At 62.6% G+C, this 26,745-nt stretch overlaps 1 protein-coding gene across 4 annotated transcripts; it reads right to left on the bottom strand.

Annotated features, from left to right (window-relative positions):
- Nucleotides 1–1,940: 1,940 nt before the first annotated feature.
- Nucleotides 1,941–25,467, bottom strand: CTTN (cortactin). Of its 4 annotated transcripts, none has more exons than XM_037062587.1 (18): nt 25,363–25,467; nt 21,414–21,512; nt 19,629–19,719; nt 19,429–19,502; nt 17,441–17,570; nt 15,206–15,316; nt 14,287–14,341; nt 13,482–13,592; nt 12,036–12,146; nt 11,487–11,597; nt 10,629–10,739; nt 9,183–9,238; nt 8,660–8,729; nt 7,011–7,159; nt 5,468–5,557; nt 4,296–4,467; nt 3,676–3,747; nt 1,941–3,287 (listed from the first exon to the last, which is right to left on the bottom strand). In XM_037062587.1, exons 3-18 carry the CDS (start codon nt 19,713–19,715, stop codon nt 3,151–3,153), a joined length of 1,647 nt encoding a protein of 548 aa, XP_036918482.1. In that variant the 5' UTR covers nt 19,716–19,719; nt 21,414–21,512; nt 25,363–25,467; the 3' UTR covers nt 1,941–3,150. The 4 variants fall into 4 exon arrangements, with proteins under 4 accessions (XP_036918482.1, XP_036918481.1, XP_036918483.1 ...); XM_037062586.1 differs by having other exon boundaries at nt 6,999–7,159; nt 19,629–19,715; XM_037062588.1 differs by lacking the exon at nt 10,629–10,739 and having other exon boundaries at nt 25,363–25,466.
- Nucleotides 25,468–26,745: the final 1,278 nt, after the last annotated feature.

The following is a 26,745-nucleotide window of genomic DNA, read 5'->3' as shown; positions in this document are numbered from 1 at the left end:
TCTCTGAGCGGGGACATTACCAGGCCTCCCGGGGGCATCCCGCCTCAGCAGGAAGTGTCCACATTCAGAGTGTGCCCCCTTCCTCCCCAGATGCTTTATGAGAGAAACAAATTCTCCTGAACAGGGAGCCTTCCTGCCTGAGACGGGGTGCAGCCCAGGGCACCTAGTTCCAGCAGGGCAGCGAGGGCGTCTGCTCCGTGCAGGGTTTCCAGGTGGCAGGAGGCCGGGTAGCAGGAGTCACCTTACACCTTTTCGAGGAGACCCCTTAGGCCCCATTTAGGGTCATCAGAGACTTCACAGGAAGTAACCCTGGTTGCGTAGGAGGCCACGACCTCTCCTAGTGGCATCCCTGCTCCCCCTCGTCCCCCTAACTGCATGTGAGACAGGCCTGATGGTGACACGGGGCCTCCAGCTGGGCCACCACACCTGGAGCATGGGACGTGTGCCACATTGTCACGGGAGGACAGTGGGTCAGCCTGAGGCAAAGAAGGGTGCCGCGTCCAGGGGACACTGGGGAGTCTGCCTCAAAGGGCTGGTGGGTGGGGGACAGGTCAGCACAGCCAAACAGTGGGGGCCCTGGCAGGCAGGGATGCGCAGGCAGTGGTCCTGCGGGGGCTGATGGGCTGCAGCCTGTGCTGTCCTGCGTTTTCAGGGACTGTGCCACTGTGACTGGGCGAACCCAGGCCGATTCACAGTGGACAGTCCTTTGGTTTTACCTTCATCTCACCTGCCTGAGGGTATGGGCAGCCCCCCAGGTGAGGGCCAAGGCCAGGCCCACGACGAGTCTGTGGGCTGCAGAGGACTCACAGGACATGAGCCAGCAGGGTGTCGGGAACCCAAGAGGTGGGCACACCCAGGATGCAAGTTCTGGGTCTGTCCCAGTAATCACCTGTGGTGTCCGTGGGTGACACCTTGCCCCTGTAAAAGGATGTGCCAGTTGGGAAGGCCTGTGGTCCCCACTGTCCCCCATTCCCTCCAGGGACAGCGGGGGCAGCTTTGCTAAACATTTCCAAGCTCCACACAAGCTGTGGATGGAGAGGCCTGCCGATCACCATGGAAACTGGGGAGCCAGGCCTGTGGACCGTCCACCACTATCTGGAGGCTCCAAAGCAGAACCCGACCTGAGCAAGAGTGGCAAGCCCTCCGCTGGCCACCTGGATGTTTATTGAAGCTGTCCTTCCCCTGGTGTCCCTGCCACGTCCCGCTGGCCACCCCACCTTTGAGGGCCGCTCCTCAGCCCACCCCAGTGGACACGGGCCCGAGCAGGTCCAGGCGCTGGGCAAAGGCCTCCCACCCGCCAGCTCCTCCGTGCAACGCTACCGTTTCCTCCTGAGGGTCGCTGGCGCAGCCGCCCAAAGGGGCGGTCCTGAGAATGGCAACCCGGATGTGACTGTTGAACACAGAACTTTCTACTGTGCTGGGAACTCGTGTCCAAAACACTGCCAACCTGAGAGTGTGCGCCTCTCATGGGACACGAGTCTGCCTTGCACGGCCCCCGCTGAGGCCACTCCATCAGAGCTGACAGACGGCCCCCAACCGGGCAGGGGACTGCGGGTGCCGACGGGGCCACCACCCTCCGCATGGGNTTGAGGGCCCCTCCTCAGCCCACCCCAGTGGACACGGGCCCGAGCAGGTCCAGGCGCTGGGCAAAGGCCTCCCACCCGCCAGCTCCTCCGTGCAACGCTACCGTTTCCTCCTGAGGGTCATGGCGCAGCCGCCCAAAGGGGCGGTCCTGAGAATGGCAACCCGGATGTGACTGTTGAACACAGAGAGTGCGCGCCTCTCACGGGACACGAGTCTGCCTTGCACAGCCCCCGCTGAGGCCACTCCATCAGAGCTGACAGACGGCCCCCAACCGGGCAGGGGACTGCGGGTGCCGACGGGGCCACCACCCTCCGCATGGGACAGAGGGGGGGAAGCCAAAGTGAACCAGCAGCAAGTGGATCAAAGGAAGTTTATTTCGAGTACTTAATTTTAAAAAATCATCCCTATGAGGTGAGCTACAGAAATTCAGGTATAATAATTGCATGTAAACCTGACCTAACTGTGAAGCGGACGCTGAAGAAACGCCCCAAGGAAGGGGACCTCGCTGCCAGCCCCGACGTCCCTGCACCGGGCTGTTCCCCAGGCCCCAGAAGGACACTGCCGCCTCTGGGCTTCGTAGAGGGTGATGCGCTCCCCGTGCGGGGTCCACGGAGCCGCCACGAGGGGCAGCCCGGGTCAGAGCACCTTCTGTTCACGTCTGATTTTTAGTCACGTCAATCCATCAAATTTTATTGTCATTTAAGTTGATACTTTGGCAAAAGAACACGACCCCCTTCCAGGAAGACCACGTCCAGCAGTTGGGAGAGAAGGCACCGGAACTCCCACGGCGAAGCGGCCGTTCCCCGGACAACGCACTCACGTCTGAGCAGTTGGCCGAGCACAGGCCTTCAAACGCCCGGGGGCGTCTGGGGGATCCGGAGCCAAAGATTCAGGAGGGCAGAATTTCAGGGAGGACTGACAATGCATCTTGGGGACAAGCGGGGACTCCGCAGCCCTCCTGGGGCCAGTGCTCCGGAGGTGAGGGCCGGGGGCGAGACAATGAGACGCAGGGCAGAGACCAGGGCCCTTGCCAAACTCAGGCCCTGTGGGGTTTCCCGTGGGAAAGGCAGTTCTATCTGACGTTCAGACTCACGGGCTTCCTGGCAATTGCCCTCAGTTCTGGCTTTCTGCCAGGCCCCTCCCTCCTCCTTCAAACACTGACACCGAGGGGGACTCCTTCCCGGGGACAGGCACGCCTGCCTGGCACCCAGTGGGCATCGTCGGAGCAGCAGGTGACCCAAGGACAGGTCTTGCCTCTGTCCTGGGGCCTCGCCTGCTGGCCTGGGGGGCGAGGACTCCACGTACGCAGATGAACTAAAGCTCCCAGAAGTAGCTCCGTGTGACAGCTGATTTGGCAAAACAAGAAAACACCCCGAATGCGTAAAGCAGTCCCCACAGCCCTCCCAAGGGACACGATCATGACACAGCAGCGAGCTCTGCGGCGCGAACATCTTCGAAAGCATCGGCGGAAGTATTCGACACAAAGGCAACACAGACCCCGAGCCGCACCCTGAGCGCCGAGCGCCGTGGAGGCGGGAGCGGCGGGCGGGGGCGCGGGCGGCGGTCCTACTGGCGCAGCTCCACGTAGTTGGCCGGGAAGAGCCCGTACCTGCCCTTGCACAGCCCGCGCCACCAGCCGTCATCGATCATCTCAATGTTGGTGATGATATCGTCGGGGTCGAAGGAGATTTCGTCGTCACCCGCTGCAGGAGAGGCAGAGAAGGACAGTGAGGCTCACCAGTTCCCCAGTGGCCACCCGCTGAGAAGGTGGCGGGGCCCTGGTTCAGGGTGATTAGGGGGCACGGGCACCCGGCACCTGCAGACTGCGGAGGGTGCAGTCAGGCCGCAGACGACAGGGCGTGTGTGTGTGTGTGGGGGGGGCACACGCACGGGCACCCGGGTGCCTGCTAAGGCGGAGGGACGGAACTTCTTTTAACTCGGGAATTATTTCAAAGTAAATTATTTTTTAAAAATCGTATTAATGCCCCAAAGTCCGACTCTTCAGAGATGAGAGGCGTGACAAGGCCCGCGGCACAGGACACGGTGGTGAGCCCACCCTGCCCTAGCCCCAGCCTGGAGGCGGCTGCTCACCGGCCTGGTAGTCGTAGAGCGCAATGGCCGTGATGCCAGGGTCGTTCTCGTACTCGTCGTAGGCGCTCTCCTCTGCGGGAAGAGGACAAGGCCTGAGAGGGAGCCCGAGCCCCACACGCACGCAGCCGTCTGCACTTGGCTGCGCGCCCACCCTGGGGCCCGGCTGCATGGGCACATCGGCTGGCAGCAAAGGGCGCCTGCTGGGAGCATGGGCCGTGAGGTGCCAGGCAGCAGATGGATCGGGCTCCCGCCTCTGACGCCACCCGGTGAAGTGACCTTGCTGGCTTTGCATGTCACGCCCACATTTTAGCACTGAGCCCTTTCAGAGGGTGGTGTCATGGTACGTGAAGGGACATCAGGCACAGTGCGCCCCACACCTCACAGCGTGTCAGGGCACGTGACGTCATCACTAAAGACCCCAGAAGTGCTGGCTCCCAGGGCGGGGCTCTAGGAGACGCTCCCAGGCTTCTACTTCAAAGGGGCCCCAGCAGAAGGCCCTCCCTTTCTGCCCACCCCAGCCCAGTGCCCCAGGAACCCCCAGGGGCCAAGTGGCCCAGGGGCAGGTCCGTCCTGGAGACAGAGGCCGTTCCCCCAAGGAACAGAGGCAGCTGGGACCGGACCTCCTTGGTAGTGGCCTGGGGCCTCCGTGCTTTCGTAGACGGCCTCGGGGGCGTAGGCCAGGCCCTGGTGGCCGCCAGCCTCTCGGTAGTCGGTGGCCTCCCTGCTGTACACGGGCTCCGGCTCACTGATGGGGCCCCCACAGCTTGGCTCCGCCTTGAACGACACGGCGTCCTGGGGAGAGCGAACGCAATGTTTCTCACAACCTGTCCTAGGTCACTGACACCTTTCCAGTCCCCACAGGACGAAGAGACAGGCAAAGGACCAGCTCCTCGGAGAGTGGTGTGCAGTGCGTGTGACAGGGGCGCACGAAGCCCCCCTCCACTGGACTGCTGGCTGCGAGGCCATGCCGGGCCCGGAAGCTCAGGCCGGGGGGCAGAGGGGTGCTTCACAGGAAAGCCCAGGCCAACGTCCCCTGCAGCTCTTCCCCAATCCCAGTTCCCTTTACACCTCAGCTGAGTCTGGTTAGGTGGTGTCCCTGCAACCCCAGGACCTCTGAGTGAGGAGGGAGGACAGGTGTGTGAGCCGGGATAGCGGCCACAGGAACAGAGCGCGGGTTCGGGCATTGACCGGGCTCAGAGCTCCTGGGGACCCCATGGTGAGGGGTGGAAAGGCAGCCGTCAACTCAGCAATCAGGAGGGTACTCGGGGTTGGGGGCCAGGGGCCCGTGACAGCCTGCCCCTGGAACACAGGTGGTGGGCCACCAGGTAGCAACGACAGGACCGAGGAGAAAGGGCAAGAACAGTGTCTGGAGAACTGGACGTTGAAGACGGGTCGAGGGAGAGGAAAGCCGGAGGCGCCAGGGAGCAAGGCCACATGTGAGAGTGGCAGCCGATGCCGGGACAAGGACTCTGGAAGGGAGTCTGGTCAGGGCCACAGCAGCACAGGGCAAGGGGATGACAGGCAGAAACCGCCTGGCCTCAGGGCATCAGGAGATTGCACTGGCGGGCAGCAGGCTGGGTGAGGAGGGGCCCCGTCCAGCAAGGGGAGAGTTTGTGGAGAACAGAGGCTGGACATGCAGCCGGGGTGCCTGCCCTGGGGAGGGCTCCTGTCCGGGCCACCCTCTCTGGATGGACACCCTGCAGAGCGGGAGCGGCCCTCTGTCCATTGAGGCACCGAGCTGGGAAGGGACTCCCTGGGGAGCCAGAGGCCCCTCCGCAAACTGACAACCAACCTCATAGATGGGGCTGGACGGCGGCCTCTCCTGAGCCGGCTGCAGGGTCGGGGATGCTGGTGGGCTTTCCTTCTGGGCTCTGGCTTGCTCCTGTAACCGAAGGCAGCAGCGATCAGAGCCCCCCGGTCACCTGGATGCCCGTGAGCGTTCCAGGTGGCTGTGCCCAAGCCTCACACACACTCCCCGCCAGAGGATGAGCAGAAAAGGGCCGGAGCAGGCCCCGACCCCAGGAGATCCCCAAAGCCAGTGCGCAGGGAAGCAATGGCCACACTGTCAGCAGGTCTCCCAGGGGAGGAGCTCGGGGCGCCCAGCCCTCCTGCCGCCTCCACGCACGCTTGGTTTGTACAGCGTGCAGGCAGGAAGGTGACACTGCTGTCAGCCACCGTCCCCTGGCGCAGGTGGCTCAAGTGGAGAGACGGGGACTTTGAGCTGACGGACTGAGATTGGGGGACTGTTAAAGGTGTGTTTTGCATACAGGAGGGACGTGGGTCTTTGGGGGCCCAAGGGTGGGCAGGCTGCAGTGGACGGAGCGGTGGCCCCACCGAGATGTCAGTCCTGTGATGACCTCACGTGGCCAAGGGGAATGCAGATGAGGTGAGGGTTGGAGGGGAGGTCCTGCTGGGTGACGGGCGGGGCCCAGGACCTCACAGAAGGTGGCAGGTGGACGACAGACACAGTGGGGCAGGCAATGAGGCGGAGGCTGGCAAAGGGCAGGGGACAGGCAGGGCACCCCCTGCAGCCCCGTGAGGAGCCCGACCCGTCAGAACTGTACAACGACCAATGTGTGTCCTTTCAAGCCAACGAGTTTGGGGCCACTTGACTTTTCGCCAGGTGGCAGCTGAGGCAACAGGCCCCACGGCAGGCAGGCAGTGCACCAGGGACACCAGGGAGCTCTGTCCCGCCAGGCCCTCTCTAACGGGGAGCTTTCACAGACAGCTGGCCCACAGACCCGAGCTCGGCCTGTGGGGCTGGGCTGACCCACGCCCCCAATGCAGGCACAGACACCCCATCGCCTGGGACCGCCACGGGCTCCGTCCGTGGCTCCAGGAGCGGGCTCTTCTCTCTTTCTCTCTGTTCACGACGATGAGCCGAACCGCTGCTCCCCCTGCACGTGAGCGTCTCAGCCCAACAGAGCACGCACCAGCCAGGGCTCTGAAGGTTGGGCCAGGCATTTGAGCAGAGGAACCCCGGCTGGGGGGCTTCTGCCTCCCACCTCACCCAGGAAGGGGGAGGCAGGGCTATGCTCCTTGCAGAGGCCGATCCAGGTGCAAGGGCCCGCACAGCCCCTCTCGGCCCGCAGGGCGGAGTGCGCTCCTCCTCAGGGGGGGAATGCCCGCAAGGGGACCCCGCCCGCACACCTGTGTCCAGGCCTCTCCCTCTCTCCAGAGTGCCGCCCCACTGACTGGCAGTGTGGGGGGGCTGAGACACACCCCGGGGGAGGAGAGACGAGGGGTGGCAGGGCTGGACACAGGACACCCCCAAAGGGAGAGCGGTGGCGACGGCCTCTTCCCCCCCAGCGGCCCGCCCGCACCCTCTCACTCACGTCCAGCCGCCTCCGGGCCTCCTCCTGCTCCTGCTTCTCCTTGGCCATCCTCTGGGCCCGCTCCGCCTCCGCCTTCCGCCGGTCCTCCTGGGCCTTCTCCTTCGCCAGGTTTTCGAAGTTAGCTCTGATGTTGCTGGTCTTGCTGTTGGCTACGGGGTGGAGGAGGGGGGAGGGGGGCATTCCCTGGATATCAGATACCACCATCACCCAGAATGGACCCAAGTTCTGCACCAGTGACCAACCTACCCCTTGGAATCAGGCAGCCCCGAACCGACTGAGCCGTGTCCACGGCTGCCAGCTCAGCCCCCCAGCAAACCAGCCAGTGCCTTTGTGTCCACCCCATAGCTGGATGGACGGACACCATAAGCCTGGCCTTGGGCGTGTCTCCTAGTTCGAACCTCACTGCCTTCCTTACCACACACCCACGGGGAAAGACCCCGTGTCCCCAGGGGATGATCCCTGAGGGTGCACCTCCCCACTCGGGTGGCGGACACACACAGCGCGGCTGCACACGGAGGCCCAGGGGCGTCTCGAGGAGACAGGCATGTGACTCTGAGCTGTGAGCTGGGCTCACTGACACGGGCACGTTTGGGGCGTGGCGGGCTCTTCAGAATGCTGGGAGCTGGCGCCCACAGCTGAGGGCACAGCAGTTTCCCAGTGTCGCTGCGGGGCCATGGCCACCCCGGTGGTGACGTGGGCAAGTGGTTTCTCAGGCACCGCATGGCCACGTGCACGTCAGCACTGGGGAGGTCGGCACGGCTCAGCGAGGCAGCACCTTTCCCACGACAGCGTGGGCCCCGCACTGTCCCAAGCGGGAGGCGACTTCAGAACACCGCCAGGAGCTGGGCCCGCGGGGCCTGTGGAGGTGCCACCTGGGAGCCCCGCCCCCAGACGACAGCCCAGGTGTAGCCGCAGTCAACAGTCTCCAGTGAAGGAGGCAAAATGCAAGACGAGGCCGCCCCCTGCACTCTCTGTTCTGTAGTCACTTTTCACACAAAAACTGCTACTGGTCTGTGCTGGTCTCGTGAGTTTAAACAAACTAAGGACACGCCTCACAGAGAGGCTCCCTGGGCCAGTCCCACCAGTGCCCGCAGAACCTGAGCCCTCAGGCCCTCAGGGCCCGGGAGCCTCTGGCCCAGGGAGCATAGCCAACACCAGGGGGCGCCCTGCTCCCTGGTTTCAGTTCACCACCTTCTATCTGGTGTAGCACCTTCCCCGACTAAAGGGCACTCACTGGGGTGCACCCCTGGGACAGAACTGTGCACCCCGAGACCCTGGACTGCAGGACGACCCCCCCAGCAATCTCTACAGAGGATGGACCACACAGGCCTGGGGCCCACGTGTGAGGGGAGGCCAGCGTGCCCACCTGCTCCTGACAGGGAGGTCTGGGCCAAGGTGGCAGGATGGAGACGTACTGCTCATCTTGCTCTGCTGTGGAAAGCACCCCTACCTTGCCCGTGCAGAACCCCACTGCCAGGGGCTGCCTCGGGGCCCTGAATCTCCACGTCGCCCCATGAGAAGGGGGCGGGGCCTTTCCAGGAGGCCTGTCAGACAGCCACGCTCTAGACCCGCCCCCAGGGCCCCTCAGCCCCCCGGCTCCCACCACCGCCCTGGGAGCAGTGCGGACTGCCAGGCATGCCAACACTCACCAGCTTCCACGGGCACCGTCTTCTGATACACGGAGGACACCTTGGAGATGTCGTCAAAGGTGGAGGCGTTCTGCCAAGACGGGAAGGGTGGTCAGGGCACTCTCCTCACACCCGGGGTGGGGCCGCCCTACGCACAGACTCAAGCCCACCCTGGAGCCTCTGAAAGGAGCAACAGGGAGCCCCAGATTCACGGCCACTGCTGGTTCCCCAAAGTCAAAGAGCCTTGTGTCCCTGAGGCCCTGGTGCTGGCCCTAGGGTCTGAATGTCTCTGTTGCGATGGCAGCCCAGCGGGGACCCCAGAGTATAAAAGGAGACGAGAACAGCACGTGCCTCACAGTACAGCCGTGAGGGGTACAGGACAGGTGACCATGACATGACAGACTCGGCCTGGCACACGTGTTAACAGTCTCCCCCATGGCAATGGCACCCGCCCAACATAAATGCACATCTGCAAAGAGGGGCTGCGCCTGGCACACTGCACCGACCCGCTGATGGCAGACGGGGGCCGGACGGGGACACTCACCTTGTCCATCCGGTCCTGCTGCACCCCGTACTTCCCGCCGAAGCCTCTGGAATAGTCTGTAACGGGGCGCAACACAGCGCTCAGTCCCAGGGCAAGGACCGCGCGGGGCCGTGGGCAGACGCGTGCGGACAGGCCCAGGAACAGCCCGAAAGTGCCCCATCGCGAAAAGAAACGAGAGGCACCCGGCCATGCGTCTCCTCCCCATGGTGTTCGGGCAGTGGGAGGCAGGAGAGGTGAGCATGCTTCCACCTTCTCCGGGGACAGTGGCCGAGGGGGCGTGGCCGGCCCGCCAGCACAGCTCTCCGCTAGCACAGTCTCCCGGCTCACCGCGCCTGCCGGCCTCGAGAAGGCCCAGCCGCCGGCTCTCTCCCGTGTGGTAAAGGAACCCACAGGGAAACTCTACCAGCCAAATCCTCCACATGACAGCCACACCGGCACACGCCACCAATGCCACACAGAGCCATGGCCACCGCCCTGCGGCCACGGGATCAGCGAGAGTGTGTCCTCTGTCCCTGCCCGGGACGTTGTCACACGTCTCCACACCAAGGCTCACAGCCCCAGCGCTGCCCTGCAACTCAGGACCGACTTGCTTTCCGGTGAGCACCAGGCTGCCCACTCCACGTCTGATGGCTCGGGGCCTTTAGCTTAGCTGCTCAAGGGGGAGGCCGCTGCCCTTCGCACAGTGGCTGCGCAGAGGGACCCCGCCTGCCTCCTTGTGTGCCCCGAGGGGCCTTGGTTGAGGCCATGCAGAAATGGTGTCTTCCCAAAACAAAGAACGAAGACACCTCCCACTGGGAGCCAGAAACCACGGCCACAAAGACACAGACACCCTGTGGGGCACACCTGCCCCTGCAGGCCCTGCTGCCATCGGGGCCCTGGGGTCCGCAGGGACTCCCCAAAGTCACAGTCAATGGCCAGGGCTCCCGCAGAAGGTGCTGGGAAACCAGACACCCCATTCCGGGAACCAGCCATGTTGTGGGGTTGGGGTGACAATATCATTTTACAGAACACGCACCGCAAAGGGTGCAGTGGAAATGAACAGGGCGGAGGGTGCAGCTACTGAGGACCCAGCACAGGGCGGGGCCGGGCCCTGGGTGGGCGGCCCCGTGGGCTGGCGCGTCACCCCACAGGCCAAATGGCAGCGGGCTCCACGCCTAGTCGGGCGTGTGGGGGGCAACCCGCTCACCGCTGTCTCTGTTTTTCCTCTCCCCTGCCCCCCTCCTCTCTCTCTAAAGGCAATTTTTTAAAAAGCAACATCCTCAGATGAAGTTTTAAAACAAAAATAATTAAAAGAAGAGTCTAAAGCGCACAGGCGGCCTGACGTGTGGCTACGGCGCCTGGCAGGGTTCAGCTCTGAAGTCTGTGCTGGGAGTGCTGCACTGGCGGGGGGCAGAGGGCAGGGTGTGGGGGTGGGGGGCGTGGCGCGGGCGCGGGGAGCAACTGTGCCTTGCTGGGACTCGTGCTTGGCCAGTCTCTCCTTGTAATCGAACCCCACAGCACAGGAGTCCTGCCTCTCGGACTGAACACCGAACCTGCCTCCGAAACCAGCCTTATAATCTGACGGTGGAGAGACACCGAGAGGAAGAGCGTGGTCAGAGCCCAATGGGCTCATGTGCGTGCCAGACACGGGTCTGAGAGGTGGCTCTGCACGGCCTGGGGGCCCGAGAGCCCGCTCCCAGGCTCGCCGACAGTCACCCGTGAGCACACAGGGCTCGTGGACGAGCTCAGGACCTGGACGCTCCAGCCCGCCCTTGGAGACGGGTCAGGAGCTGCATTTGGAACGATGCAGTGAGGCCATCCTGTGCTTGGAGGCTGCTCTAAGGTCCTACCCACGCTGTAGACCAGAGAACACGCCTCTGTGCATGTGAAGAGACACGTTACACGCAGCCCCACTCCGAACCAAGGGCTGCAGCCGGGGCCCCGTCTGGGTCACACTGCTCTGCCTGGGATGGTTCTGTTCAGATGGAAAGCACTCCGGGTACAGGAAGTGTCTGCTTTCACGCACTGTGGCCCACTCCACTGCCCAGAGGTCACAGGCTGGGGACAGCATGGCCCTGCGGCTGCACCCCAGGAATGCCCTGGCCGGGCCTGGCCCCCTGAGCATGTACGCACCCTGTCTTCCCACTCCCGCTCACAGAGTAGAGAGTAGAGGGGAGATCGCTTCAGGGGCTCAAACTTCCCCAAAACCAGGAGGCGCAGGACCCCACCCCCAGACAGTGAAGACAAAACCACACGGCCACAGAGATGCGGCGAGAACCCGCACACCAGCCTAGTGGGGCTGCCCACGCACGCCCCGCACCTTACCTTTCTGGGACTCATGCAGCTGGAGCTTCTCTTGGTGGTCCCAGCCCAGCGCACACTTGTCCTGTCTGTCTGTCTGCACGCCAAACTTCCCCCCGAAGCCTTTCACGTAGTCTGTGGGCACAGAGGGTGGCGGTGAGCCAGGGCGCGTGGACGGCTTGGGAGTGCAGAGGCAGCGTGTTCTCGGGGTAGCTACCATACACACTCGCCGACCCACCCTGACCTCCCAGGCACCTGCTCACACCCGGGACAACGTGACCAGGACCTGCTGCAGGGTGTCCAGGAAACCGCCCACTGTGGGTTTGGTCTGTGAGCAAACACAGGACCCACAGGAGTGGCCCCAGGCCGGTCTCCGCCACGGTGCCACTGCCTCCGGACACAGACGCACAGCGCCCCTGGTCTCACGGCCCTGGGGGTGGAGACTGGCCTCTTATTTCACAGCTGCGTCTGGGTGAGCAGCTTCACTGCCCAAGGCAGCTGCTACGCCCCAGCCCCGCCCCCGGCCGCCCACCGTGCCAGCTGCAGGGGTGGGCAGGAGGTAAGTGAGGTCACCTTTCTGGGACTCGTGCTTCTCCGTTTTGCCTTGATACTCGAAGCCGACTGCACTCTTATCCACCTTGTCCTTGTCGACGCCATACTTGCCACCGAAACCCCTCGAGTAATCTAGACACAGAGAAGCTCGGTCTGCGCACCAGCAGGGAGAGCGGTGAGCGCGCAGTCCAAGAGCCAGCACCGCCCACACAGGACAGCGGCCTTCCAGGCTCCCGGTGCGGCCACTGAGGAGACGCCTGAAGGCTCACCCCGGGCACGGCGCAATCGTGAAGGGCAGTGGCCCAGCGGGCTGGTAGCGGCGCCCTCCCTCATCCCTAGCGCTGCGCAAAGTGACCATGTACCACCAAGCTTTGTGGCCAGGACCAGCCGGGACAGCAGGCTCCTGAGGTCCCCGAGCGTCACACCCTAGGCAAGCAGGTGTGCGGGACACCAAGGACAGCTCCCCCTGCACCCCTTCCTGTGGCCTCGCACTTCCGCTCTGCTCAGAGCCTCATCCCCTACAGAGTCACTGCGCGCAGAAGCACGCTGTTGCGTGGACACACGAGTCGGGTGGACGCAAAGATCAAACCCCTTCCGAGGGGCCAGTGCTGCTGCACACCCTGAGGCCTGCCCCCGGCACACTGGCCCGTGCCCCCAGACTCCACAGGAGGGACAGCACCTGGGCACACTGACTGGGAGCGCACAGCATGTCCCGACTCGCAAGGCACGCCCTGGGCCCTGGAGCACGGGCTCCAGTACAGAGCGGGCAGCGGGCAGCGGCTGCCGCGGGAGGGCCGGGAAAGAGGCTTGGCCAAGACCCCAGGGACGTGCGGGGCCGTTTCCCATGCCCGTTGTTTCCTTCTTAAAAGCAACCTGGGATTTTTCAATCCGTGGGCGCTCCACTTCCAGGTGTCAGCACTTACTCTAACCCTGCGAACACACAGGCCAACGGAACAAAGGCCGTCCGAGGCAGGGAGCAGACGCCCTGCTGGGAGCAACCTCGGCCTCCAGGACATGGCCCTCGGGCGACTGACTGCTGCCGGGGCCTCAGGGGGACCTGGCCCATTGGCCGGAATGTTCGGGTCCACGTCCCGTGACCAGCAAGACCATTTCCAGGAGCGTGTTCTTTGGAACAACCGCTTGCATATCTAAGATACAGGTACGGAAACAGTTGCGGCAGTCGATCCTTGTCATCAAAAAACCGGACATAGTCCGAACCCCACGCCCCAGAAGGCAGGTGAGACAGGCCACAGAGCAGGTGCACAGCGGGCAACCCAGCTGCCAGGAGAGTCACCGTGGACCTGCCACACCGACCTGAGAGGAGCAGGGACATGCGAACGCTCACACTAGGACCCCAGTGGGTGCCGCGCCCCGGATGCGGCCCAGGGAAGGAGACTCCTGGGCGTCTGTGTCCATGTGTGGGGGCGTGAGGGGCACAGCTGCCCACAGCAGGTGGCGCGGACGGACCTCTCTGGGACTCGTGCTTCTCCGTCGTGCCCTGGTAGTCGAAGCCCACCGCACTCTTGTCCACACGGTCAGCCTGCACACCGTACTTGCCGCCGAAGCCACTCGAGTAGTCTAGGGAGACAGGGAGCCAGTGACAGACACGCGGCCACTTTGGTGGGGCTGGGCCAGGGTGTAACCCGCCCAGAGGCCAAGCGCACATTGCGCAGTGTTTGCACAAGAAGCCACCCCTGCCACACAGGCGACACCAGACACCAGGCAGCCAGGCCCTTCTGTCAGAGGACACCGCGTTCACGCCAGCAGGGGGAGCGGCCCCCCACCTGGGAGACGGGCTGCTCCAGTGAAGGACAGCAGGCCCAGAAAGCCGCCCACGGGCCTGTCCCCGAAAGGACCCTCCCGCCCCCCACGTCCACACCCAGGACCCTGGGGGGCCCAGCACTCACACCTGGAGCACTCGCCCTGGTGCCCTGACACAGGCCGGGGAGGCCGTGCCCACGGCGGGGCGCAGGTAGGGACAACGGCAGGGGTATGATGGTGTATTCCTCCGGCGGCGGGGGGGGGGGCCTGGGGTAGCATCCTGCCCACACAGTTGGACAGCGAACCACAGTGGGAACCCGCTCCATGGACCCGCACTGATGGCGGATGCCGGGCCTCTCGAGCAGCGTGGCAGGGACCACGTGGCCCATGGAGTACCAGGTGGGCCTGGCTGCACTGAGAACCACTACCCTCCGTCGGAGAAGAGGCCCCAGGCGCCACGAAACCCCTACCCCGCCCCTGCCCGCGGGGTGCCCCCCAGCAGAGGTCCTACCTTTCTGGGAGGCGTGCTTCTCCGTTTTCCCTTGGTACTCAAAGCCCACGGCCGACTGTGAGGACAAGACACGGGGAGACGCATTTTTAAATGCCCCCCGCAGTCCGTCTGAATGCACAAGGCCTAGGGAACTTTCAGAGACGTGACCCTCACTGTCCTCCACACTCCAGGCCCCGAGGCCAGGCGCAGGGCTGACCAACGCCCCGAGCTCTGGAGCTCGGATTTGCTCCCACCTGCAGTTCACCGAGCCCTTGGGCCAGCAGGCCAAGCTGAGCCAGCCCACCCTGGGGGCCAGCCACCGAGCAGCCAGCTCTCCTTGGGCGTTTCGGCTCCTTAACAACAGCCGGTGAGAGTCTCCACCTCTACAGACCAGCTCTGCCGAGAGTGACAGGAACACCCACCCAGAGAGCAGGCCTCAGGGCGCCCACGCAGGGCCCAAGGAACCGTCTCCCAGACCACGGCTGAGAGGCAGCCTGGCCAGGATGCGGACGGACACCTCACTCCAAAACCAGGCTCTCAAGTGCCGCCACATGAGACTGGGGTGACCCAGGGAGAGAGGGCCGTCAGCTGCTGTGCGGCCCCAGACGTGGTCCTGTCACAGCAGTTCTGTGCGCGGAGGGCGGTGGAGAAGACGCCCCAGCATACTCCCGGGCAAAACGAAGGTGCCCGGTCCGTCTGGGGAGTAGATGGGAGCCCGGGAGCCCGCAGCCAACACCGAGGATGGCCCTCACACTCGACCCTTCTCACCTCTCAACCCAGCCAGCCACCTCGGGGCGGGGGCCACCACCCTGCAGTCTCTGAGTCAGAGGCACCCACACGGGACCTCGAGGGGCTAGCAGACCCATGTGCTCACCGGCAGCGGGGCTGATCCACAGGAAGCCGTGCCGCCCCCCAGCCCCGGCTCCAGCGCGTCACTCACCTGGTCGACCCTGTCCACCTGGACCCCGAACTTGCCCCCGAAGCCCCGCACGGAGTCGACCTGCGAGCAGTGCTTGGAAAGCTTCGACTGGTACTCATGGCCCACGGCCGACTGCAACAGGAGCACACACGGGCCTCAGACGCCGCCTGCGGCCCCGCGCGGACCGCCCAATGCCAGGTCGAGCAGGGCAGCCCCTCTGTGCCGGCTCGAGTCCCACCAGGAAGAAACTGTGTAAAAACGGTTCTGGAAACATGGCCAGAGTGGCAGCATGCCATTTGTCAGCTTTTTTACTGAAACAGAGTGCCCCTGACCTCCACGTGATCGCAGGTTGACCATCACCAGAGCAGGCAACAACCCCCCCCAGGCCTAGGACATGTCTGGGACACGGCATGGAGCCGGCACCACGGCTCCCAAATATGTGCCCCTGAGAAGCACCACAGAGGCGTCGGGCTTCTTGTTTCTGTCCATTTCTAAAAAGGACGCGGGACAAAAAATAAATAAATAAAAATAAATAAATAAATAAAAATAAAAAGGATGCGGGACAGGTGACGAAAGCCACACGTGTTTGGGTTTGAATCTGAGTCATCTGCACTCGGGCAGACAGCAACCCTTTTCCAACACGCACAGAGGGGGCGCGGGCCAGATCCGTCTTTGGCGGCGACTGCCCAGCACCCCCACTGGGGAGGCAAGGGCGTCCCCGAGCCATCCGGGTGCCGCTACCACGTGGGCAGGAGAGGGGGACCTAGGCTCCCACAGGCGCCCACTCGGGGCCCTCACGGTGCCGGCCTGGCTCCAGGAGAGGTCGAGTCTCGGCCCCTCAGAGGCCCTGTGGGCAGGACAGCGTGACAGCGCAGCAGCGGTGACACAGCGAGGCGGAGGGTGACAGGAGGGTGCACGGTGGGGTGGCGCAGGCCTGGGGGCCAGCTCATCAGGAAAGTTTCCCAGAGCAGGCGCCGGAGGAGGGACGGCAGCCCTGCAGCAGCAGAGGGGCCGGGAGGGACAGCGGAGTCTCGGCTGCTGTCGGCAGGCCCTTCCCCCAGACTGTCACTCCTTTCTCCAGCAGGTCACCGTCCCCATGAGGTGTGGGCCCACCTTTCTGATGACTTCCTCTGGGCCCTGTGAGCCCACAGCCCTGGGGGCACAGGCCTTGCGGGTGGAGGCTCCCACCCACCACTCCCTCACCGTCCCAGGCACACGTGTCTCTCCGTCCACACCGGCAACACTGCCAGGCTGTTTTGGGAACCAGACGTGACTCTGCTCCCCGCTTCCCCTGCTCTGGTGTCGAGTCACCTCCGGGGTGACAGTCACGCTGTTGAACATCCCTGTCTGCTTCCTGCAGCTTACAGCTCGCTCCGTCTCCAGGCTAATTCTGGACACTGTTTGGGGGGCCACAGGCCCCACATATCTGCTCTGTGGTGACCGAGTGTGGGCACCATGACAGAGTGCAACCACTGAATCCGAGCCCTGTGCAAGGACAGGCATGGAATTTCAGAGCAGAACCCGACACCAGCGGATGCTCCCTACGGCCGGGAGGCTGGTGCCTGCTGGGTGCGAGCGGGCTCTCAGGGCCTGGCTGCAGGGGCCCCTCCCCCCGGGGAGCAGAATGGAAGGAGCTGCCCCGCTGAGGCGGTAAACCAACAGACTGCTCTGTCCTCTCCCCAGGGGGATGCCCGCGCTCCCCACACCTGGCACTGTCCATGCTGGAACATTCCCTAACACCCCCGTTCCCACGAACACCCACTTGCCTGGCCCACAGCCCGGGTACGGGGGAGCGCACCCCCAGCCAAGTGAGCAGAAGTTTTGATCCGCCCCCCGAGGGTCACTAACGCAGGAAGGGCATCAGCACACCTGCTGGCTGCACTGTCCCCTGTGACATGAACAAGGGGCCCTAGGGTCTGGTTTTGGCCCCATCTCACCCCCCACCGAGCTGAACAAGTCAGGCGGCACGTGGGAATGCTGGCAGGGGGCGGGCCGACACCTTTAACCACAGGCCTGGCCCCTGGGGAGCCTCGCGTGCCGCTGCCCAGCCCCCCTCCGGAATCGCCCCTTGAGGGAGCATCAAACTGCAGGAGCCCTTGACGATTAGGTGAACAGTAAATGGGCTTTTGGCAAACCTGATCCTCAAGAAACTGACTCGAAATTGAACAGGACGGGCGGATGTGAGGGCCTCCTATGCCGACCCCGCGAGTGGCCAACTCGGGCCCAGATGACGCTGCGGTGACGCTGCCCACGCACCTTGTCCATCCTGTCCTGCTCCACGCCGAACTTGCCCCCGTAGCCGTGCGAGGCCTTTGGTCCCGTTTCCAGCTCCTTTTCCTTGAGGCACTGGTGCTCCTGGTAGACATTCTCTCTCAGCTTGTGGATGCTGGGAGGAAGGGTGCGTGGCGGGGTCAGGGGTCAGGCAGGTGTGCCCGGGGCCCAGACTCGACCCGCCCCACCGCACTCCCTCCAGGTCCTGCTCTCGGGCCTGCGCTCTGGCAGCCCTGTGGGAGGCCACCGAAGAGCGACAGTTCTGCCCACGTGCCACGTGGCCCCCACAGGTGGCCGCCCGAAACGTGAACTCTCATTTGTTTGCCACACAGGCCCTGTGCCGCTCGCTTCCATGGTGGCCGAGCGAGGAGACCACATTCTGGAAACGGCGCCCGAGGCAGAGCGGGGGCACAGCGAGGCGCCCCTCCTGCAGGGTTCCTGGAGGACGGCCATAGCCCAGCAAGCCCGCTACTCGGGCGGCTCTCGCTGCCCACCGCACCCCAGCCTCCTGCACACCCAAAGGCATAGAAACGGCTTTCAGGACTCGCAGCCCAAAAGCCACCCTTCCCTGTCAACTCCAGGGGCAGGGAGACGTCTCAGTTGTCACTGTCAGGAGGCCCAAGGGCACAAAGCCACCTCACTCGGGGCCTTTCTGCCTGGGGGACACCACACCGCACCGTCAATATCCATACGACAATCCCACACCACCCAACCTCTTCCGAGCTGGGAGGGAAGACACCCTCCTAAAACCCTGGGGGACCGCAGGGCACCTCGAGCTGTCCTACCCCCGACGTGGTCTCTCGGAACTCCAGTCAACCCAGAGGCTGCCTGCTCCCTTGTTCTCCGATCCGCTCTCCCCAACATGTTTCCCACCACAGGGAACAGAAATGAGAAAAGGAACCGGGACCTGACCCACTCAGGGGTGAGCCTAACCCCACCACCAAGGGCCCAATTTGGCAACAGAGCTGAGCTGGCTCCTGGGCCCCTGCCTCTCACCAGTCCCCATCCCCAGACATTCTGAGGGGCTGCAGTGCCGGTGCGGGCGCAGTGGTCCAGGAGGGGCCCCTGGTGTGTACAGCGGGCGTTCCCCGCACAGGAACGGCTCCCCGAGCTGCAAGGACTCGAGGCCAGGCAGGGCGAGGTCTCCCCGCAAACAATGCATGCAGGTCCCAGGGGTACGATCGGATGGAAGCCTGAGCACACGTTAAAAGCTCCTTTTCTCTACACTTCCTGACAAGGACACAAACACCCCAGCGGTGGCAGTTTAAGAGCGCCTGGTTGGGGACGATGACATGCTTCCCGACGCTCCCGTTCTGAGCTCCTCGGGAGATCGCAATGCCTGGAACTCAGCGCACGGTCTCCAGGGGACAGTAAAGTGACAACGCTGCGTGTAAAGCAGCAGGAGCGGGAGCGTGAGGGGCAAGGCGTTCAGAGACCTCACCTGTGTCGGGAGCTGGCCCTGCACAAAGAGCTTGGGCCAGCGTGGGCCTCAGTGACCGGGACGTGGGGGAGTGGGCTCCCCAGAGCTGTGCGTGCACATACGCGCGGGTACACACGCACACGCAGGTACAAGGTCCCTTCTCGGACAAGCCCCTCTAGACACAGCAGTCACCAACCCGGGTGTGACGGTTCGAACCGCCTCCCACGGTTCGAGAGGAGCACACACTTCTTTGTCTGCAAATCCAGTGCCAACATGAAAATAGTCTGGCCCTGGCCAGCGTGGCTGCCTTGGTTGGAGTGGCGTTCCATACACCGAAAGGTCCCCAGTTCGATTCCCGGTCAGGGCCCAGGCCTGGGTTGCCGACTGGGTCCCCGGCTGGGGCACGTATGTATGGGAAGCAACCAAACGATGCTTCTCTCTCACATGGATGTCCCTCCCCCTCTCTCCCCCCAACGCCCCCCCCCTCTCTAAAGCGTAACAAGCGTGTGTCCAGGTAGTAGTCACGAGAAACGAAGAGAAGAGAGCCCCTTACTCGATGTGCTCCTGGTGCCCAGAGCCCCGCACGGTCTTGGCGCCCCACCGCTGCTCCTTCTCGCTCACGTCGTTCTGAAGGAGACACAAGCGAGCCCAGCAGCCTGGGCGTGAGGCCAGCACCCAGACCCACCCCAGCGCGCCCCTGGGACTCACTGTCAGGGAACTAGGGGAACAGAAGCAGGGGCACCAGCGACTCACCACGAAGTCGGGGTCCGTCTCCCAGTCGTCGGCGCCGCTGTCGTCCTGGGGGATGGACACGGTGTGGCCTGCCGAAGCCTTCCACATCTGCGAGGGCAGAGAGAGGTGACGGGTGATGGGGCTGGGAGCCGCCGCAGGCCAGCCACATACTCTGGGCCCACAGCGCCACAGCCCTGAGACGCGCCAGGAGGGCTATGACCAGAGGGTCCTCGTCACCCCTGTGCTGGACGACACGGTAGGAATGTGAGGACACCAAGGGACGCAGCACTGGAGCGGGCACTGCAGCGAGTGGCATCAGAAAGACCCCAGAAATGCCCTGGCTGCAGCTCCAGTGAGAAGCTGTCTGTGGTCACATGGTCACCTGTGCGCGGGCTTCACGCGCGAGGACGAAGCTCCACCCGCCGTCTCGGGACACGACTGTGCCATCGGGGCGGACAGCTCGGGCCCCGCCCCCACAGACCTCCTCAGCATCACAGCGGGGACGTTCCACGTCACCTGGGTCTCACTGCAGTTTCAACCAGGAGAAGGGGTACCACTCGGCTTTCAGACGCTCCCCTAACTGGCCCCTGACCAGTCCGAAAGGGCCCAGGTCCTTTGCGGGCGGGTCGCTCCCCTGCCTGCTCTTCTCCTTGTCACGACCCAATTTGGAAGACGGGCCCCTGACCTCCCCAACACCCGAACTCTTAGGTTTCAGCTAGAACAGCTGCTTCTGTTCACAACCGCCAAGGTGAACTCCAAATAAGCATGAGCACAGATTCGCCTTCCGCACGGCGCTAGCACAGTCTCACCTGCGCGGAAGCAAGGGAAGGTTAGTTCGGTTCAGTCACCCGGAGCCCCGCCCAGGTGTCCGAAGGCAGGACCTGCGATTCAGGCCCCTGGGGCGCCTCACTGGGGCTTTTATGCTTGGATGAGGGCAGGACAAAAGCCCCTCACAACCCTGAGAACTGACACTGCCCCCCCTGCTCTGCTGGGTCTCAAGTCCAAATTCAAGGTGGTAGCGAACGTGAATCAGGACAGTGCTCTCAAATTTCCTGATGGGACTCCTGCCGCCGCCGCCGCCTGGGCCGGAGCTGTCTGCTGCCAGTGGGCAGGGCCAAAGATGCCCTCCTAGTCCAGGCCCCTCCAATGTCATCCCCCTCTGCTAGGGTGTCCCAAAGCCCTGCAGGAGTCTTCCAGGTGCAAGCCGCTCTGACACAAGTTTAGAGAGCACACGGACTAAAACCTCCACTGGGGTGGGGGGCACCTGCGGGTGCCCGTTCACAAAGGAAGGAGCAGCTCCAGGAGCTCGGTGATTCGCCCACAGCGTCTGCCTCCCAAGGGACCCCACGGCACTGCGAGGTCCCCGACAGGGGCTGCCCACCTGCAGGACGCCAGCTCCTGCGTGTAGTTCCAACCCCTAACTAAGGAAATGGGACAAAAGAACCGGGGGACCCCAGCCCTCCAAGGGAAGGCGAAAGGCCCCACCTCTGCCCGACCCCTTTCGAGACGGGGGGGAACCGCTGGCAGAGCCCCGCCTGCACTGCTCTTCCGGAAGCAGCCCCACTGGTGGTCGGGGGAGCAGGTCCCTAGGGGGATCCTGGTAGCCAGGTGGCCTCCTGTCCCCTGCCCTGGGGCTTCCTGCGACCCCCTCCTCTTTCTAAGCCGCAGGCACCATAGGGGACTTGACTTCATTTTTTGCACAAAGACATTCTGGAAGATGGCGGTCCCAATCTCAGCCAACCCAGCGGGACGGGGGCTCACCTGACCATCCGGGGCCAGGACTGTGACTGTTCACAACATACACACCTTTCTTTGCGGCTGAAGACGGAAGGCTGCTCACAGGGGAGACACAGAGGTCCAGTGAGGGCTCTCCAGGGACAAGGCGGCGGGGGGGGGGGGTTCCGTCTGCAAACAGATCCCAAGAGAAGAGCTCAGGGGTGTCTCTGCGGAGAGGTGCTCTGGGCAACCCCGGAGGTGTGGAGATCCTTCCAGAAGCCTCTGAACCCCCACCAAATGACGAGGCTTCATACAGGAATCTGGAAGGAGGCTGAGAAGATCCAGCTGTCACTAACCAAAGAACTGCCCGCTCTTCAGACACATGGAGAAACCACAGGAAACACGAAGTTTCCGAAGGTCTCTAATCGTGTAACATCTTCTCATCACACTCTGAACGACTGCCCCGGTTACCAGCACACACCTCATGTTTGCCGTCACCCCGAGGTTTCCATTCTCTGGCCACCCGCATGTGGTGTTACTAAAAACAGTAACTTCTCCCTGCGGGAGTTACACGTGCTGCGAGAAGCCACGTAGCCTGACTGCTACAGGGACACAGATGAGGGGCCAACGCAGGGAGCAGAGAGGAACGGGCTGCGTGTCCAAGACACGGGTCTGGTTACCGCATGGAGGTCCGGGCTCCGATTCCCCCGCCACCCTCAGCAGCTTTCCTGCAGGGCTGCTCACAGCCCCGACTGGGCCCGTGCTGCTGGCCGGCACCGAGCCGATGGATAAGGTTCCCAGGGACAAGCCAGTCACCGGCAGCGGGTCATGAACCGGCCACTCCAGGGATGGCTCTGCCGGCCCTCCCCAGGCTCCATGTCCTGCCTGGTTCCTGCGGAGCCTACGACCCGCTCCTTCTTCGGCCCCAGCCCCCTCAAGAAACCCTGACATGTGAGTGGGTGCTTTGTGCATCCAGGTACCGCCCGAAGCTCCACGCCGGCTGGAGCCGCTACAGGTAGGCTCAAATCGACAAGAATTCATTACCCTCTCAATACTTAAATTTAAAAATGAAAGCACAAAAAATAACTGAAAAATTAAAGCCTCAAGTACTTTCTGGATCCAAAGATAATGGCTCCGGGCCCCTACCTCCCACCATGCACAAAAATTCACTGAGAAATGTATCAAGGACCTAACTGCCTAAAACTACTGAACTCTTACAAGAAAACAAAGGCATAGATTTTCATACCCCTGAACCCAGGAGCAGGTCTCAGGTGTGACACCAAAAAGCACATGCAAGAGGAAGAGCAAACTGTACAGAATGTAGAACTCAGTGCTTCCAGGGGCACCATTGAGAGTAAAGACAAGTCACAGACGAGGAAATGCTCTCCAATCTGTTGTCCAGAGCACAGAACTCTCTCCAGCTCAGTAACACAAAGGACAGCCAACCACACTTTCTAGTGCTGAACAGCCATTTCTCCGCAGATGAATGGCCAATAAGCTCCTGAAAAGATGCTCCAAGTCATTAGCAACCAGGTTATGCAAATCAAAATAGAGGAGCCAGCAGCGCACACCTCAGACCACAGGGCGGAGGGGCGGGGCGGGGGGTACAAGAGTGGGGAGCGCGTGCATAATAAATCAGAACCCTCAGGCGGGGCTGGTGGGGGTGCAAACTGGAAACACCTGGCAGCTCCTCACACCGTTCAACGCGGAGCCACCACAGGACCCCAGAGGAACGAAATGTCCCCATGAAAATGTGCCTGGGAGCGTCCATGGCGGCAGTATACACAAGGGCTGGAAGTGGAAACAGCCCAATGCCGAGTCACATCACAGACAGGATGCGTGCTCCGTCCGCACCACGGAGTATCCTCCGGCAACAAAAGAGTGAGGCGCAGACACTCTCTACACAAGGGCGACCCGGGACAACGGGCCACATGGAAGAAGTAGCCGCAAAAGGCCACGTGTTCTACAGGCCCCTTTCTGTGCAGTGTCCGGATTGGGAAACCTGTATAGAGACGAGAATCAGATTAGCTAGTGTTGGGGGCTGGGGGGCGTGGCTTCACAGGCTTTCTTTTTGAAGTGATGCAATTAACCTGAAATTGATTGTGGTGATGGTCCTACAACTCTGTGACTAGGCTACAAATGGTTGACTTGTACCTTTTAAATGGGCAAATTATGTGGTATGGAAAGTATATCTTGATAAAGTTGTTACAAAAAAAAAAAAAAAAAAAAAGCCCTTCCAAAAGAATTCCTCTCTCCACCATTAACACCTTAATAGTAATCCTTCCTTGCAAACGCTCCTCCCACACCCCTGCACAGGTTAAGTCTGTGCAAGTGTGAAGTGACCTTGCACAGTCCTAGAAACAGAGTGGAAAATGTCCCCTCCAGGGCCGTGGGTGCCTTACATGTGGAATTAGCTTTCCATTAACTCCACTGGCACCAGAGGAGCAGAAAACCCGGAGAACACACAGGGCCAGACAGCACTCAGCCTACTCCCTCCCACCGGTCACTCAAAGGACACCTTCCTGGCCTGCCTTGGGCACACTCACCCAGCTCACTCCAAGGGCCCACCCACACCCTGACACCAGATAGGTAAGGCCTGGTGGTGGGGGCAGGGGCGGGGACAGCTCCTGCTACCTGGGACCCAGGTTACTGCAACACAGGGGAGGCAGCACCAGCACCTCCCCCCCCACAACGCCCTCCTCGGCACACTTTCCCAGAGTCCAAACCACCAATTATGTTCACTGAAAAGTGTTTTCAAGCCCTGGCTGGTGTAGCTCAGTGGATTGAGCATGGGCCTGCAAACCAGAGGATCGCAGTTCGATTCCCAGTCAGGGCACATACCTGGGTTGCAGGCCAATTCCCCACAGCGTACACACGATACATTGTGTGTCCTCGGCAGAGGCAACCATACATTGATATTTCTCTCCCTCTCTCCTTCCCTTCCCCTCTAAAGATAAATAAGTAAAAATATTTTTTTAAAAAGTGTTTTAAAGATCGGTTCACAACTTCAAGTCAGCTGTAGTGGGGTGGGGGGCAACTCCCAGTTACTGGGGTCTAAACTACCACAAGCAACTCTGCCCCGGCTCCTTACTCTTCTGTCCTGGAGTTCCCTTTAGGGCTCCTCCTGGCTCCTGGAATATCTGGGAATAGTTTCCTAACCAGGGGAGAGAGAAACAGGAATATCTCCATGCCTGGAGCCAGTGACTCACCGCGGTCGAACAAACTCGGGATACGACTGCGGGTCGGGGTAGGAGGGGCCCTGAGATCCCACAGCCCTTTCCGGGCCTGGGCTGGCCGGGCTGTTGGGAGGGATCAGGCGATCCGGACCTGGGCGGTGAACTTTTGGCAAAGCACCGCGGCCCAGGCACTGCTGAGCCCGAGCCCAGACGCGGCGCTGGGAGGGAGCGCCCTTCAGGAAGGCTCCAGAGCTGCGTTCAGCAGAAGATGGAATTCCCCCACGGGAAGTCGACACGTCCACAGGTTCCAGCGGAAGAAGCCCTGACCCAGGGCTTCCCCAAGCTCCCGCTGGACTGTTCAAGCGATCGAAAGAGGAAAACCAGAAACCCCAGAGCACCTTTCTGATGAGTTCAAGCGCCCAGTGGAGGGGCTGGCCCCGCTGAAGCGCCGCTCTGCCACGCGCGCTGCCGCGTTCCCACTGAGCTGATTGCCAAGCCTGCGGGCAAGTGCAGCCCTCCGGATCCGAAACCGACCCCGGCCCCTCCCCCGCGGCCTTCCACCCCCTTCCGCTGAACCCCCTGCTCCGGGGACCCTCCCCACCACCGCGGACTCCCCATCCATAGGGTCCCTTTCGTACCTCAGGGCCAGCCCCTCCGACCCCCGCCCTTCCCTCCGCCAGACGCCAGCCGCCCGTCCCCGGCCCGGGGAAGCCTCGCCCGCGCTCCCCCCGCGCCCGAAACCGCGAGCGGAAGAGCGGCGAGACCGCGGCGGCCACGGCTTCCTTCCCGTTTTGGGGCTGGCTGCGCCCGGGGGCGAGCAGAGGAACCGGCCCTCCCGCCCGCAGCACGCCGCGCTCACGCACAGCCGAGGGGTCGTCCGGCCGGGCTAGTCCCCGGCTCCCACCGCTCCGCCGCTCCCAAAGCTCCAGAGGCTCCCAGGTGCCGTTCCACTTCCGGTTCCGTGGAGAGGGGCGGGGCGGCATCCGGGTCCGGCGCGGCCCCGCCCCCGTCCCGCAAGCCTCGCCCAACTTCGGACCTGCGGCGGCGGCAGTGGGGAACTTCAGGGAACCTGCGTGGCGTGGCTCCGGGCAGCTTCCCCGCCCCTGCGGCGCGGGCAGCATCCGCCGCGGGCGCCGGCCGACCTCTGCCCGGTGCGAGCGTTCCAAGCATGCCTGGAAGTGAAGTACGTACACGTGCACAGCCAACTTCCGGGGCGCCCACCCAGCGCAGAGGATTCGAGAGGAAACCCCAGATCCATAGCGCTGCGCCCGGTGAGAATGGGAAAATGGGCCAAGCCAGAGGTCAGTGTAAGTGCCCTGGGAGCGGAGGACTCACACTGTGATTGTAACCGCCAGTTAGCTGCGGGGACGAGCGTCTTCATCACCTACTCATCCACCTGTGCATTCATCAGCCACACATTCATCCGTCCACCCTCCATTCATCCAGCCAGCCATCACGCACATCCGGCCTCCCTTCGTCCACCATCCCTTCCATCCATTAATCATTCAACCATTAGGAAAAGGCCAAATACGTGTCAGGCAGAGACAGTCAATATGACAGCCATGGACCTTGCCCTCCTGGCCCCTCCACCTTGGAGCGGATTCAGGTGTGAATCGCACAGATTGCATAATTCAGGAACAAGATAAATACTGTGAGGAGGCCAAAGATGTCATGAGCTGATACCTGGGAGGAGAAGGTGGGACCTGAACTCGTTCAGGAGATCAGAGGAAGTTTCTTTGAGCAACCAAATTAGCATTGGCGTCAAGCTCAGACGTCCAAAGGAGATGGGAGTGCACGTGGTCAGAAGGGTTCATGTGTCAGGCAGGAAGAGTCTTGCTGCAGAGGTCGGTCTGTGTAGTCCAAGTATGGGGTGCTGGGCCCGGCCGGGCCAAGGCTGCCTGTGTACAGCCAGGAGTTACCTTGGTTTTTGTTATTTAAGAAACAGAGCCCTGGCTGGCATGGCGCAGTGGATGGAGTGCCAGGCTATGAACCGAAAGGTTGCCAGTTGGGTTCCAAATCAGGGAAGTCGGGGCACAGACCTGGGCTGTGGGCCTGGTCCTCAGTTCCGGTCGTGTGTGAGAGCAATTGACTGCTGGGTCTCTCACACATCGATGTTTCTCTCTCTCTCTTCCTCCCTCCCTTCCTTCCCCTTTCTCTAAAAATAAAGTCTTTTTAAAAATAAAAAGAAATGGAAGTCCTTGGAGGAAGTTAAACAGAGGAGAGACATCGTGATGCGGCAGTTTCCA

Source organism: Sturnira hondurensis, unplaced genomic scaffold (genome assembly GCF_014824575.4).
Source record: "Sturnira hondurensis isolate 20B ecotype Veracruz unplaced genomic scaffold, ASM1482457v3 Scaffold0014099, whole genome shotgun sequence".
Taxonomy (NCBI): Eukaryota; Metazoa; Chordata; class Mammalia; order Chiroptera; family Phyllostomidae; genus Sturnira; species Sturnira hondurensis.
This window is presented reverse-complemented; position numbering and strand designations above follow the sequence as displayed.